The sequence below is a fragment of the Thrips palmi genome, unplaced genomic scaffold (genome assembly GCF_012932325.1).
Source record: "Thrips palmi isolate BJ-2018 unplaced genomic scaffold, TpBJ-2018v1 HiC_scaffold_4, whole genome shotgun sequence".
Lineage (NCBI taxonomy): Eukaryota > Metazoa > Arthropoda > Insecta > Thysanoptera > Thripidae > Thrips > Thrips palmi.
The window spans coordinates 12,312,465-12,328,865 of record NW_023144631.1 but is presented as its reverse complement, the minus strand read 5'-3'; the positions used below and the strand labels follow the sequence as shown (position 1 = coordinate 12,328,865).

The following is a 16,401-nucleotide window of genomic DNA, read 5'->3' as shown; positions in this document are numbered from 1 at the left end:
GGAAAGCAAATCCACACTGCAAAGCCAGTGGTAAGTTTGCTTGACACAAATTTGGCAAGCCGGTTTGAATGCCAAAAATTGGCAAGCTTGGCCCTGATCACCAGCTTGCCAAAATTTGGCAAGCTTTTGAAGATTTATGGTCGAAGCTTGCCAAATTTTGACATTCAAAGCGGCTAGCCAAATTTGTTGCAAGCAAACTTACCACTGGCTTTGCAGTGCACGCACTTAATAATCAGATTCCGGGTTCGATCGCGGTGTCTCATCTACCTTATTACGTCTTCGGACACAATTCATCGCAAAAACTTTTAGAAACAAGGGAAATTTCATTAACAGCAGCAGAAAAAAAATCGAGTGAGAAATATTACTGATATCTGCAGATTTTTAAAGTTTCTCATACGTTCGCATCGGCCTGACCGCGTATAAGGGAGTATGGGGCGATTTGTAACAGGGGCGATTCGTAACAAATGCGTGTATTAATTTAAGTACACTACAAACCTAACTGTCTACTAAGTACACACTTACAAATGCATGCTTGCAAGTACACACTTACAAACGCATACTTGGCCAAGTACACACTTACAAATGCATGCTTGCAAGTACACACTTACAAACGCATGCTTGACGCATGGAGTTATACGGCGTCAAGCATGCGTTTGTAAGTGTGTACTTGCAAGCATGCAATTGTAAGTGTGTACTTAGTAGACAGTTAGGTTTGCAGAGTAGGGGGAGCAGAGGAAAATCTGAGTATGGGCCCTCTTTCGCTTCAAGTAAGGGAGGGTGGGGCACCATGACCACTGGGGCACCATGACCATCCCCCTCGCTCTCGGGAACTACTTTGCCGACGGCAACCGGTCGACCGGACTTTCGAGAGAATAGGATTCTAACTATTTTCAGGCAGAGCCCTACCTTCTAGCTTCAAGGGTACGACCATAGCACCTCGCCAAAATTTTTGTTACAGCGTTTTGGCTAAATTGGGCGTATTTCAAATCTGGGATATTTTTTCTCACACTCACATTTGAGGAAATAAGTTGGATGTCCTAGGTTTTTGTCAAAATGTCGGCTCTCCGGCAAAATATCCACTATCACATTTAATTCTAAGTAGCTTTTTTCTTGCTCGGGGTGCCTTTGAGTCGTAAACTGTATTGTGGGGAGCCATGACCACTTTTTAGTGGGGCACCATGACCATACATATTTAAGTGTTTTTTCTCATGTTTTGGCCTGATAATAATTTATTTTCGTCGAAAATTTGCTTTTTGCTTCAGAAAATGTATAAGGGTTGAATAATTGCTGCAGAATAGATAGTTTTATCACAAATCGTGAATCACCAGGATGATTAAGAATGGTTCTGAAACTGAGACTTGAAATGGTAGTTTCTCTAGCACTAAATGAGCTCCAAACCGCAAAAGTTGGCCGCGAAGGCGATCCGTGGCTACTTTGCACCAAGATGGCTCTGGCATTATGAGAAACAGCATTTAATTCACTTGTTTGCAGTGTAGTAACCGCGATAATTTTCTTAAAATTAACCAAATTGAAATCTGCATACGAATTTGGATTCGTGTTAGCAAGGCAAACATAAAATGTTAACACATGTCATAGCTTTGGATGTGAAATTTGAAAGCCTTAGAGCGTTAACTGTTTTAAACCGTCCATTTTAAGGCATCTTAGAACGTTTGATACTTCGAAGGTTTTTACAGTGTTTTTAAGTTAAGTTGACTGGCCTGATGGTAAGGACAGCGATATAAACAATTTCAATGAGAATACTGGTAGCAAGTACACTTTTTGGGCCAAAAAATTACTATGGTCATGGTGCCCCACGGGGTGGTCATGGTACCCCATAGGTGGGGCGTTATGACCACTTTGCGTTTTATTTTCCAAAGTGTTCTGTGAGCCTGCCGTGCATTGCAGACAAGTTCCAATGGGTGGAAGAGGTCCTTCGAGGTCCAAAGAATCCCCTCATGCTGGAAACTTAACTTTTCGAACCACACGGTGGAGTAGATGGAGGCACAAAAAAAAAGTGGTCATGGTTCCCCACCCTCCCTTACAGGGTCCTTCAACAATCGAAGGGGATGTGATCGGTGCTCAGGTATAGTTTTAGAGGGCGTCTGAAATATAGGGTACACCGAAAACAGGCAAATCTTTTATTTTGAGTTCTAGGAAGTTTCTGTCTGAGGCTCCCCAGGTATGAATCACCATCGAAGTACCGTTGGGGCCTTGAAGCGTGACCCCTTTACAATGTAACCACGTGGCATAAGTTGCTTTTACTTTGTCGAGTGATAGTTAGGGACGGATTTATTGCGTAACAGAACAGGCATTTGGGGTGATTCGTAACAGCCCCGTATAAAAAGAAGAATTTAAGTAGTTTTAGCAATTAAATGCTTGAATTATTTCTCGAATCATCTGCTGCCTTATTCCAATACATTTACACAGCTCGAAATGCATTTTAAAGCGAGTTATTCTATTCTTTCCTCTAAAATTGAAAAAGTGAGGTTAGGATTGACATAGCCGATCAGTTAATGCTGAGGCGGTCAACGGCAGCTTGAAATGTAGATTTTAAGGCGTCTGCAGGACATCCGAAGAACAACTGCTGGAGGAGATAACATTCCCGACGATGTTTCATTTAATGTGTAGGATGTTATGAAAAGCCCCATGGCTGTTACAAATCACCCCATGCTGGGGCGATTCGTAACAGCATGCAAGGGTTTGGAAAGCGTCTAAGATTTCAAAGATTACGGACTCCAGATTGATCCAATGGAGCTGCACAGTCTAGATAAAGGGCCAGACTGCTCAACTGGCACAAGTTTGACACCGATATGCAGAATGTTCTTAATTTTGTATAGAGAATTCCGAAATCTGTTACAAATCGCCCCATACTCCCTTACGCGTAAAATTCTTCATCTATCACTAGACTATCGCCTTGTCTTGCCGGTAGCGTAAGTGTACATCTTGGTAGGGCCAAAAATTACTATAAATTTCGGTTTTGCTTCTTGGGATCTTCCAAATGACATTGCCGAGTTCATCGCCTGAGTCTGACTTGTGAGTGGGTGATGGGCGAAGGGGGTCAATTCAGGTCAGCGCTCGGGTCAGCGGGTCCCGGTGCCCCAAGGTTGATTTGGAAGTCTTAGCGACTGGAACTTGTTCTACAAAAGGACCCCGGGTCGGAGCCGAGGTCTGGTATACGACCTGAACACGTCTTGAAACTGCATTCTAGGGAAGGCCGGTTCAGAGCCGTTACAGGGCCGTTCAGAGCTGACTACAGGGTCATCACATGGCTCGTTCGAGACGGCCGCAAGACTTAACAGGGCGAAATGAGAGCAAAAAGAAGGCCGAAAGAAGGCTTTGCGCAGTCGTCCGATTTTTGTCTGCGAACAACCTTAATCTGGTCTTGTTTTCGCCTTCATGGAAGGTGGAATCAAGACGAAAAGAAGACGTCAACAAGTTCAAGACAAGGTTCCTTATGGAGCCAATCAGAGCGCGCTAGAGAACACTTCAAGGCGACTTTTCGTATGAAAAATTCGGAGTGCGGATGCGCTATCTACCCCCTTTCCGCCTTAGTCCGCCCCTGCTCACACTGTGGGAAAAAATCACAGTATCCTGTAGTGATTAGTACAGCTGTCACTGTAGTTCAGAGTACAGGATTTACTGTACTTTTTTACAGGATCTACTGTACTTTGTACAGGATTTACTGTTACCACAGGAGTGGAGTACGGAATATCCTGTACCAGCACTCCAAATCGAAAGGCGGTAATATTTCCACCCTTTACTGGCGGTAATTGGCTATTGGCGGGCTCCAGGTTTTCGCCAATACGAAGGCGGTACAGAAATTACCGCCCTTACAGCACCGTTTGTACCGCCTTTGGAGACACTCTCCCCAAGACAAACTTGCCCCAAGACAAGGACCCGTCAATACCAACGCCGTGTACAAGTGCGGGACCACCGGCAAGACCTCCCAGCCCGACCCCTTACGACCGAAGATCAACGCCTGCGATTGGGTTTCGTTTTCACAGACGCGGTAATGCGGCGACGGGGAGGGGCACAGGAGGTCATCTCTACAGGTAGCCCGCATAGGATGTCTCTTTTGCCGCCAGATCGCAGATCCGAGACCAACATGCGCAGCACGGCGATTTGTTGTGTAGTCGGTCGGGTGTTTGGTTGGATGAAGCTTTCTATTTTGTCGGCAAGGTCGCAGGATGCTCTCGCCAGGACACAGGTCGCATGAAGAGAGGGGCAGGGCGAAGCACACCTTTCTCAATACATCAAGATTTGGACCAAGAGGACGCCGTTGATCCCCGAGATAAGGGGACGAAGCAGGCGGACACCGGACTCGGTTGTGCTCGAAGCGACTGTTCTGGGGTGGAGGCCTGCATCCCCTCCCGGGGATGTATACCTCCTCTCTGACTGGTCATACTGCGAGTGGGAGCATGTAGCCAATGGAGGTTCTTCTCCGCCGGCATAACGTGTCACCCTAGTAAGGACGACCTTGTCTCGTTTTGCAGTGCAGGCGAGCATGTGTCGGGCCCGAAATGGCATACGATCATGTGCGGTCTAGCCCTTAATGGTAATGGGTGGGTAGGCCACGCGCCGTACTCTCGGTTGGGTTACCTACCTCGCCGGCGGTTCAGGCTGCGCGGTGCGTACCCGTACGCACCGCCTCGTACTTGCAATGGCAGAGCGTAAGTTGTACGATGGAGAGGGCCAGGGAAAGGGAAAATTCAAATGCACAGATTTCAGAGCGGGTTTTACCATTTATTTGTATCAAGATTCTCAACAATAATGGGTTGAGGCTTTAGGAGAGTAAACAAAACAAACAAAAAACAAACTGTCTTATGAACTTAAAGACAAACTGACAAATAAACTAAAAAAAAGCAATAACAAATAGTCCTAAAGCATTGGCATTATTTAGCCCCCTTGTGGCGAACTTGTTCCAAAAAGTTAGTGGTTGTTCGCTTGAAGTTAAACTTTTTGTTTGGATTCTCCACTGCATTGTGTGCTGTGTATGCTGAAAAATAGTAAAATAAGGTTACCAATTATTCATATAACCCCTACTTAGTTGGAATGGTATTTACATGGCCAATAGTTTTGAGACTTACCTAAGGCTGCTCTCAGCACTTTGGGTGGAATGGCTATGGTGTTGTTCTTTGCCCCCGACATGCTAAAGCCCCCTTCCATCAGCAAATCTTCTGTCATGATGGTACGAATAATGGCTCTGTACATCTTAACTGGCTGCTTACGATGATCCCTTAGGATCCAGTGCAACTCTGATTTCGGAATCCACACTCCACCAGGTGAAAGCTCTTGCTGAAACAAAAAAAAATTAGCTCAAATAAATGCAAAGTTTTAGACAAAAGGCTCCCATTTAAAAAAATACGATTTCAAGAAATCCTAGGAGTCACGAAGTCAATTTGGTTATTGTGTAAGAGTGTGGAGAAAGAAAAGAAGTGGTGTTGTGAGGCTGAGGGGACTACCAATGGCAGTGGTACCAATGTGGTCGATGTGCCACCCGTCGAAATTTAAACTTGACAAAATAGAAATCAAAATGCTGGTAAATTCAAAAAATTCCAATGCTAATGTATTCCACAGTGTTCTGACAATGGAACATCTTTAAAGTCCATCATTATCAAAATGTTCTTGGCAGAAAGAAGGCAGTAAATTAATTTTCACGGGTTGGCAACTAGTTTCTCGGCGTCTGCGCCCTTGCGAAAATCGCGAAGCTGAAAGCACCAGCAGTCGCGCATTAAAACTGCCCATCCATTGTTGCTGACGTTGAATTGTTTGGCTTGTTTCAAAAGGCTATGGTTCTCTAGTCATGTTTTCTTCAATTCTGTGTAATAGTTCTCCCTTACAACGTATCAACACCACGACGGTTGGTTTGACAAACTTCATAAACTCGGGAGGGATGGTTTCGAAACGCGGGTGAGTCTTGTTCGAGGAACATGAGCACTGCAAGTCGCGAGGTGGAGCGAAGTGGTCCTAGTGCTAACTGAATCACAACAACAACAAAATTGTTTTTATTGACAGAAAAAAAAAGGAATATTTGAGAAACTGTATGCCAGAAAAAAAGAACTTTTGTTTTGCTAATTTTCTGTGAAATTTTTTTTAGAAAGTCATCACACAAAAATTGAAAATTTGTTTTTATATGAATTTTCATAAGCAGGAAACAAAGAAAAAACAAGAAAGAGAGCATAATTAATACAGGTTTCAAATGCTACATTTGGTTAAACTGTTAACAGGTTGAAAACCTACTGCGCATGTCCAAAAACACTCCAATCAAGAAGTATTATTGGATAGTTCTACCCAAAAAACTGCGTTCGAACCGACACCAATTCTATTGTTGCATCTGCAGTCAAAGAAATTTTTCATTTCGAACGTGCTGATTTCAGCTTTTGGAGTAAGCTGTACAGACCCAAAAAGAAGCTCGGCTATTGGTCTGCCCCGGCTGGGCTCCCCCCCTCCCTTTTTTTCCCTTTGACGAGTGGGTTTGCCATGGAAACGGCGATTTTGACAGCAAATTTCTCAAAATTGGCCACCAACTTTTTAACCAGATTTCAGCATGAGAATCAGCGTTCAAAGTTCTACAAGTCTGCAAAGTCTCATTAAAATCGTATAGAAAATTTCCGAAATGCATAAAGGGCCACACAAATTGAATCTCGGGCCGGCTGAATCCTGGGTATACTATAAGGCTACTTCGTGCCTAAAAATACCACCGCCTGCCATGACAGAGCTGTTCATTATTTTCTGGGTAAGTTCTCTTTTCGATCTGTGAGTAACTCATCCCGTGATAACTCAGATTAAATATTGCAATGCCGTGAACATCCTTGAGCCCTCCTAATTGATTCCTTGCATAAACTAATTCCCTCTTTTGAGTTTCTGAGTTTTGGATGTTTACGTTAATTTCTAATTGTTTTCTCCAAAGTTTTCCTCACGACAACGGAAAAGGCACCTAGCCCTCAGATTCTGGCAAATAATTATTTGGGCATAGCAAAAAAGGATAGAGATGTTCTTTTCTACATATGTACTTTCAGTTCCCCGGTGGAAAGAGGATTTCGTACGTATTCTGAGAGGGTTTAGAATCATCGACACTCACTGAGCCCCATTTTCGACGGGTGAAGATTCGGTTTTGCCGAACCTCTGGGTCATAAATAGAGCTCGATGTGGTTTCGACCTATATAGGTTCGGTTAAACCGAAGCTGCATTGATCGAAAGCCATTCTCAAAACGTGTGAAGTCTCCTTCATGCGTCAATCGGTTTAGGATGATTAAAAAACCCGGTTGCGTTGCCTCTGTGTTGCAGTTGACGTCAAGCCCGGGACAGGCTTCTTCGAGCGAAGCGGTGACGCGTGGTTCGTCCGGGGCATCGTTGCGTTTTCCGGCGGGTCCGGCGAGGGCCGACTCGCCGTCGTGGCCCTGGCGGACTCCCGCACGAGGGCGTGGCTGCGCGAGAAGATGTCGGTCGGCGACGACGCAACGCATTCCTAAGCATCCTCGCACTGAGTGAATGCACTCTCACCGTTCAATCGACCTTTCATCAATACACGTCGACAAGCTCCGCACGTTAATCGAATTTTTTAAAACTGATCTGTCAACGCGAAATTGATATAAAGATTGAAATAAAATATTTAAGCAAATAAACATGTCAACATGCTCACACAAACTTCAGCACGTCATTGAACATTATTTTATTGAGCTTTCTCCTTGTCACATAATGTTGCATACGCTGAAAAATGTTCAAAGAGGAAAAGCTGCTTAAGATGATTACAAGTTGAATAGCTTTAAAGACATTTTCATTTAGATCCACTGTTTAGGCCTTATTTTGACCGAAAGGTAAACTCACTAATTTATTGTGTGTTTTTTTTACCCGAATATCAATTTTAAAAACTGACTGAATACTATTAGAACTCTAATGTGAAAGAAAAACAAGTCCTACCTGATTAGAGGGTGGTAGGCAGGGTTGGACATACCCCAGCGGCGGGGAAACATATAAATGCAATGAATATATTTGTGACCAATCCAGCAGCCAACAGGAAGCACGTTGGGGCAGAATGTCCATATTTAGAACAGTTTTGATTTGACTTTATATTCCCAAAAGTTACCGGAATCTCCGCCTCTGGGAGGCTTACGTTGAGTGACAATATTTCTTACGTATCTAATTACATAAAATAACATATAATATCACTAACGTAATGAGTTGTAATACTCTGAAAACTGAGGAGTGTACACACAGTTGGCGTCACGAACTTTGAGAAAAGACCGCTTTTCACGTCATGTGCAGTTTGGATAGTTCTGAATTGACACTAACAGTTTGCATTTGTCTTGAATCTGCTCTGACAGGATTATCATGGATCTACTCTGGCAGTTAGGATTATTCTATTAGGGCAGGTCGAAGAAGACGTTGCGTCAACCTTCAGGTTGATTCTTTTGAGAATCAACCATGTATTCTCATTTCAGGAACATGGCATCACGTTGAAACGTATGTGACAAAATGTCACATACTTTGCATCACATTGTGTCACATTTGTGTCACCACGAATGGAATGAGAGTGTGCACACTCTTCAGTTTGCTGAGTAACGGACTTCCAATTTCTACTTGACAGCACACACTAAATGTTTACGTACAATTTTGTATAACTTGTATAATCTTTAACTTGAGTGATGTTTTGTATAAAATTGTGCTCAAATTGGCATAAATTTATGCAACGCATACTATGTAAATTCCACCGTATGCACGAAATCGTGCAAATTACACACGAGTGAAAAATTCTCCATAGACATTTAGCGTGCAGTGATCGTTCGTCTCTGTCATCTGCCGCTCCGATACGCACTGCGACTGCGGCGCACCAAGAGCGTTGCTGCGCGACTTAAGGTGGTCGAGTACGAAGTCGCACAGAGCGGCAAGTAGCGTAACACCAGACGCATGGCCCACAACTGTAGGGTGTCCGACCAGGCGAGGGTCTTGCTCAGGTTGGTTTTCTGTCCCAGCAGATCTTCGGTCACGTAGGCCAGGCTGGCCCTGAAGGAGGGAGTAGGTATGTGCTCCGTGAGGCCTTCGGTGATGCATGTCATCATGTGCTCCCAGTGAGTGACGCTCTTCACGTCCATAGTGCGGAGGTGTGGGCTGCAACAGACGATACACTGGTAAAATAAAGCGTAGTCTCTGTTTAGATGCGTAATCAGTTTATCCTTGAAATCAAGCGTAAGCGGCTCATCCACCAAGATTCCCCCTATTCTAAATGCATGAGGTAATTTCAAGTCTACGCTTCATTTCAATCGCAACGTCTTCAAGCGTAACTTGATGCTTGAGTCAAGCATAGAGTTACGCTTTAGATTTACCGGTGTAATCCGAATAGAAATGTAACTTTTCTGGCGTGGAGAGGAATGACGTAATAAGCTATTCCAGAGTTAAGAGGGAAGAAGGAAAAAACGAAGAATCTTCTTCGTCTTGACCGCACCTGGGCGTGCGCACACACCCCCACCACTATGCGCAAACTTCCCAAACACTCCTCTGCACATGCGCAGAAGCGTCTTTTTCTTCGTTTTTTTCTTCTTCACTCTAAAACCTTCATCCACACTTGGGTACTGAAAAACCAAACGTGGTCTAGACCACCAACTGATGCGGTCAAAATACCACCCATTTGACCACACCACGTTTGGTTTTTCAGTGGGGATGTGGGGTTTTTCACACTTGGAAGTGCAGAGTTTGCAGTCGCCACGTTTGCACCGTGCCGAAAGAAAGGGGCTCTGTGAGCTTCAAGACACTAGAAGTGTGGAGACTGCAAACTCTGAACTTCCGAAAGTTGATAATTTCTCCGTGATAGTAAGTTCGCAGTCCTCCACTGATAGTGACTGACATACTCACACTATCACAAGCCGCAGGATCAGTTCGGCTCGCTTTTGGACCGTCTCCAGGTCACCCAGTGCGCAGTTAAAACGATCCTCAATGCCTAAGCAGTATCCAAACACCGCCCACACGTGCGAAAATGCCTGCGGACAGAATGTGCATTGAGACTCCAAACTTCGAAGATTATCCACTCTCATTCCAGAGGGCATGACCAGGGGCACTGAAACGAGCATTGTCACAAGCTCGTTTGAATTTGAGTGAGCTAATTTATGGCTGATTCATATCCAATCGATCGTGACACAATGCTCAAAGAAGCGTGACATTTTGAGACGCTCTTCAGGCGTTTCCTGCAGGCGTGGTTTAAGGAGCTCCCGACAGGGAGGGCGATTCTGTATATTTTGCCTACCTACAGGAGCATGTGATGCCGGTTGCCTACCGTCACATTAAATGTTATGTACAATTTTGTACGAGACATAACAGTTTTTTGTGCACACGTACAATTTACGTACAATTTTCGTACAATTTTCGTATGAGAAACTGCACATTTTTCGCCATTTTTGTACAAAATTGTACAAAAATTTCGAGTGCACAAAAAACTGTGATGTCTCGTGCAAAATGTGTACAAAAACATTCAGTGTGATCAGGCGTTTAGGGAATCTCACAGGGGCAATCGCTCTTCCCCTCCCCCTTTCCGGGCATTTCTACCTCATGATTGATTATTCTCGTTTTTTCGACGCGTTGCGCGGCAATCTTAGCCTACCTCGAGCTCTCTGGCCGTTACGTAGGGCGCGGCGAACAGCTCGGGCCTCAGTATGAAGGGGGCGAGGAGCGCCCACTGCGTCACCATCATCTCGCCCTGGCTCAGGTACGCCCGCCGGACGCGGTCCCATTCCCAGGACACCTCCCCCTTGACCGGGCCGACTTTGCTGACGACGGGGCACGACAGCGTGCCGCTCGAGATCGACCGGAAGGACTGCTTGATGAGATGCGTATTCGAGCAGAGCAGGTCCACGGGTTGGCCTTTCCCTGAATTAGAGGAAACGGAACGATACTAATCGGTAACTCGGGCCCATCTCCACTGTGGAAAAAAGGGATATTTTTTCCGTTAATTTATTGTCAGAAAAAATGTCCATTTTTTCCCAAAGTGCACTCTGAGCCTTTTCCTGACCATTTCTCATTAGCAGACGCCGTTTCTGTAAGCAATCATAATACTTTTTTCTGTATTACTTAGCAACTGCTTATAACTGTACTGATATAATCGTTTTCTAAGAAGTTTTTAAGTATTTAAGGGAAGGTGGGGCACAATGGGACACGGGGCACAATGGGCACTTTCAAATTTGCCGCCTTCCGGTTGCCGTGGGATCGCCCAATCACGAGGTGAGATAGTCTATGAGTAGTAGACACGTTGACACAAGGACGTGACCCCGATCGACCTTCTCCCGCCAGGGCAGGTGGCTACGAAGTTTACAAACACTAAAATCAAGGTTAAACCAGCACCAGCACTCGATTTATTATTACCTATAGCTCGGAAGATAATTAAGGTAGATGAGATTTTGAAACAGGGGCGAGGGGTCGTCAACTCTCCCCGGCCGTGTACGGAGTAGTATATATTACTTGTAATACAAGTAATACAAGGTAATACGAGTAATATGTGGTAATATAGTAATATGGAGTAATATAAGGTAATATAAAGTAATACAAGGTAATATATGGTAATATAATGGTAATATTTGATGTAAAAATGGTGTAAGTGATGAGAAAACGCTCCCACAAAGTCTCCACGCATTGGCTCGACGAAGCAGATGAGCGCGCCTAGAAGGTAGGCAGCAGCGTGACCCGCACGACAGGGCTGCCACATTGGCTGCCTATGCAAGGCTGCAAGGGGCCCCAACTACTCCCAGAGTGTCAGGACTCCAGCCCAGAAGGCGTGCTGTTTACTAGTAGCTTAGGAACCATGAACTACTGATAAAACTTGTGGCCAGCTTTAGAAAGTTTTGGTTTGGCATTGTTCAATTGCCCATTTGCTATTTAAAAAAGCTTAAAAGTTTTTAAAAAAAATCCTTATTGATTCAAAAGTGTGCAGGCCAGATGAAACCTACAATCAGTTAAACAAATAATGATATCATTTGAAATAAGACAGCTTCCTCCTTTTGGCAAAATAAATCATTTTATTAGCAGGTAATCACATTAAAACAAAACAACTTGAGATCAGTTTGACAAACAAGTACAATAATCTTTGCAGTCTTATGTCTCATGAGACAATACTTAAAATTAGATTAAATAATTTCACCCCTGTGAAGTTATATGTATTGCACAACTATTCACTGCAGTCTCATATTTCCTGATGCAATCCAAATAAATCATTTCACCCGTGTGGAATGGGATATTTTAGACAACAAGCATACACTACCAATCACATTGAATCAGGAAATAAAAGTAAGCAAATCTCTAAAAATAAAGAGAACAGTAATAAAAGAAAGGAATGCCACATCAGTCTTCACCTGTGTGGAAGGGAATATTATAGACTACAATCATACACTACCAATCACATTGAATCGGGAAATAGAATTAAACATAACTCTAAAAATAAAGAGAACAGTAGTAAAAGAAAGGAATGCCACATCAGTTTTCACCCGTGTGGAAGGGAATATTATATACTACAAGCATACACTAACAATCACATTGAATTGAGAAATAGAATCAAACAAAACTCTAAAAATAAAGAGAACAGTAATAAAAGAAAGGAATGCCACATCAGTCTTCACCCATGTGGAAGGGAATATTATAGACTATAAGCATACACTACCAATCACATTGAATCGGGAAATAGAATCAAACATAACTCTAAAAATAAAGAGAACAGTAGTAAAAGAAAGGAATGCCACATCAGTTTTCACCCGTGTGGAAGGGAATATTATATACTACAAGCATACACTAACAATCACATTGAATTGAGAAATAGAATCAAACAAAACTCTAAAAATAAAGAGAACAGTAGTACAAGAAAGGAATGCCACTTCAGTCTTCACCCATATGGAAGGGAATATTATAGACTACAAGCATACACAACCGATCACATTGAATCGGGAACTAGAATTAACAAAACTCTAAAAATAAAGAGAATAGTAACTAGGGGTACGCGCCGTTTACTGTGGGCGCGTAGTGTGGCTGAGCGATGCGAATTAGTTTCTGCACTTCGGACTTTGCTTAACTGGACGAAATGAGCAACTTATGGGCTCTGAGTGAAATGTAGGTCTCGGGTATAAATGGAAGTGATTTTCGTTTTCAGCACGCAAAAAGCTGTTAGGATCAACGTCAAACTCGATTCAAAAATTTTGGTCCAAATTTGGTCAAAATTAGGTAAAGCGTGAGTCTGGGAAAAATTTGGAAGTCATTTTTGAGTTCAGCACACCAAAAACTGCAGGTAACAATATAAAACTCGACTTGAAGATTTTGGTCCAAAATGACCTAATTTGGGATGAAAATATAAGTCTGGAGTCGAAATGGAAGTGATTTTCGTTATCAGGACACAAAAAACTACTGAGATCAACATCAAACTCAATTCAAAAATTTTGGTCCAAATTTGGTCAAAATTGGGTAAAGCGCGAGTCTGGGAAAAATTTGGAAGTCATTTTTGAGTTCAGCACACCAGAAACTGCAGGAAACAATATAAAACTCGACTTGAAAATTTTGGTCCAAAATGACCTAATTTGGGATGAAAATATAAGTCTGGAGTCGAAATGGAAGTGATTTTCGTTATCAAGACACAAAAAACTACTGAGATCAACATCAAACTCAACTCAAAAATTTTGGTCAAAATTTGGTCAAAATTAGGTAAAGTGTGAATCTGGGAAAAATTTGGAAGTCATTTTTGAGTTCAGCACACCCAAGACTGCAGGAAACAATATAAAACTCGACCTGAAAAGTTTGGTCAAAAATGAGCTAATTTGAGATGAAACTATAAGTCTGGAGTAGAAATGAAAGTGATTTTCATGATTGGCACTCCAAAAACTGCAAGAATTAATGTGAGATTCAATTGAAAAATATTGATATTGAATTGATTAATAACGGATAGAGTATGGGTCTGGGTTCATGGATCACCCCATGTCGTCACCCTAATGCGAAACCAATGCGATTCCTCAGTCGAGTAACATTCCATTGAATCGCTTAATTGGCTAATCGTCTGCTTGAGTCACTACTCGATATATCTGTTTCTTCAAACTAATGAATTTACAAATTTATTAGTTATATTTGAGTAGCCTTTTGTCATTCTTTCATTTTAAACCAGTGAATTAAACAATATAGACTGGAATATGTAACCATAGGTTTTATTAAGTGAATCAGTTTAGGGCAGGCTGATCTGAAGCATAAGACGGAGACCAAGTTTTGTCAAATTCAGTGAATTGTCTCATGAAGTCCAATGCAGAGGCCACTTTTTGCTCAATACGCCATTATCTTATTCATGTCTTGTGGTAGTTTATCTTTGGAGTAAAAGATGACAGTACAGGATTAACATTAGGCATTGGGCTTTTGTTCGGAGAGCCACATTTAAACTATTACCAATACTAAGTTCCAGTTATCGGACACAAACTTTGGTGAAGTGAAAAGAATCGTCTCATTAAATCCAATTACCAAGTCACTCACCGCTCACAATCTGAATCGTCTCATTGAATCCAATATCCAAAATTTATTAGCATTAAAAATACACATCCATATGTGGATTCTTTTAATCAATAGATGCTAGTACAAGAATATTTATGTTAGGTTGCAGCATTAAAATAGGATGTCATTTCCCGACAAAGACATGTAACTTGTCTTCTAATTTCAACAGAAGTTATTCATGCATTTACCTAATTTGATTTTCTATGAAATTTAAAAATAAATTTAAAAATAAGGATGGTATCAGAGAAAATAAAATCAGTAGATACACACAAAGTAACAGGCAAAGAAAACATTCTATTTTCAGTCCACAACTACACTCACAGTGCACTGACCTGCAGGAAGATTCCCCTGTGACGAGGGAGGGGGGAGAGGGGCACGAAACACGCAAACCATTCTCACTTTCAGTTTTCGTATTTTCCTCTGTTGACACTCCGGAAGGGTTTTAATCATTCTAGAATGTTAAAAAACTAACTCAGAACCTATTTGAGAGCCCCTTTGCTCTTCAGTTTGTTTTATTTGCATAAGTACCGTCCTGTCTTGCAGACGGCTTGGAAGCGCGGCAGCCGGTATGAGAAATTGGTAAGCCACACACTGCTACCAACCAAACAACGCTAATAACCTAGTTCAAAACGATGTTTTGAATATTTCAAACGATGATAATTGTTGATCTAAGATAAACTCCCCCTGTGGGGCACTTTGGAGATGTTCAATACGAAATTTGGGAACAATTGGTGTTGTAGTTGCTGAGAAACGTGAGCGTGTACGCTACAGACTCACAGACGGACAGACAGACTCACGACCAGTCACTTTTTGGTGCGCCCAAACACGGCATGGGCTTCGCTATCGCTCAGCCAATAAAAGAAAGGAACATCACATCAGTTTTAAAAACTTACACTAGTATATATCAAACAAAAACATTGATACTGCTGTCACAGTGTAAAAACTATTTAACTTGCATAGAAAAATTAAAGCATCATAAAATTTTGTACTGCCTTGTTACTTAATCTAAAAATCACAAATATAGTATGGATGGAACAAGTATAGATGACACAGAACTCACTATTTAGCTAATCTTCCTTTAGCTAGTTCACGAATGTCTTTCAGTAAACAAGATATGACTAGTTTACCATCCTGTCCAAGGACTGGTCGAGGGAGAGTGCAGATATAGTGGTTGATGTTATAATATCCTTGAACATCCATGCAGAGATCCTGCAGAACAATCTTCTTCCCAACAGATTTGTGGGAAAACCAAGAGCAGAGACAACCAATTCCTCTTTCGCCTTGATGATTGATTGCAGCTGAGTTACCACTGTACTCTTGGTTCTTCCACGTTGACCCACCAAGAAAACTGAACGCCATAATCCGTCCAAAGACAACTTTCTTCTCCTCGGATACAAAGGCACACCATTGGCCAACAGCGATATCTTCATTTACTTCCACAGCATTTGAATCACTTGTATACTGATTGTGGCGCACTTCTGCTGATTGCACCCTTCGCAAGCGATCATTACTTAGCTTGGTGTGACCCTTGCTAAGAAACCAGACGTATGAAGATTTCTTGATAATACGGTGGCCTCCATTTATGGTGGGCACTTTCACTAATGGGCTTGTTGGAGCTACTTCCACATTGTCAAAACTTCTCAATCCAGATTGATCAAGCTGGCTAACACACATATCTTCATCAACGTCGAGGTGCACATCATCACAATCTCGGTCTGGGTCAGGGTCACACTCTGGGAATTCATCTGTTTCAACCAAACCTGAATCAATTTCTAAATCATCATCGTCTTCGTTGGTGGGTTCTTCAGCAGAATTGAGACCACTTTGAATGAGAGAAAATACTGGAGGTGGAATCTGCTTTAGAGGTTTGCTGATTAACTTGAGCTTCATGGCAGTAGCATTTGCTCT

The 16,401-nt window shown here is 42.5% G+C and overlaps 2 protein-coding genes across 5 annotated transcripts in view; one reads left to right on the top strand and one right to left on the bottom strand.

Moving 5' to 3' along the window:
- LOC117649688 overlaps positions 1-7,623 on the top strand; it is a 45,643-nt gene extending 38,020 nt beyond the window's left edge. Inside the window, exon 14 of the mRNA XM_034392652.1 lies at positions 7,288-7,623. Coding sequence (XP_034248543.1) covers positions 7,288-7,472 — 185 coding nt within the window. The 3' untranslated portion in view covers positions 7,473-7,623. The remainder of the gene's footprint in view (positions 1-7,287) is intronic.
- Positions 4,731-16,401, bottom strand: part of LOC117649689 — a 19,530-nt gene continuing 7,859 nt past the window's right edge. The window contains exons 5-9 of one of the 4 annotated variants that reach the window (XM_034392655.1): positions 10,592-10,857; positions 9,850-9,974; positions 8,816-9,108; positions 5,088-5,291; positions 4,731-4,996 (exon numbers count right to left, since the gene is read on the bottom strand). In XM_034392655.1, coding sequence (XP_034248546.1) covers positions 4,893-4,996; positions 5,088-5,291; positions 8,816-9,108; positions 9,850-9,974; positions 10,592-10,857 — 992 coding nt within the window. In that variant the 3' untranslated portion in view covers positions 4,731-4,892. Of the gene's footprint in view, positions 4,997-5,087; positions 5,296-7,657; positions 9,109-9,849; positions 9,975-10,591; positions 10,858-16,401 lie in introns of those variants that run through there. The other 3 variants (XM_034392653.1, XM_034392656.1, XM_034392657.1) reach the window with 3 other exon arrangements.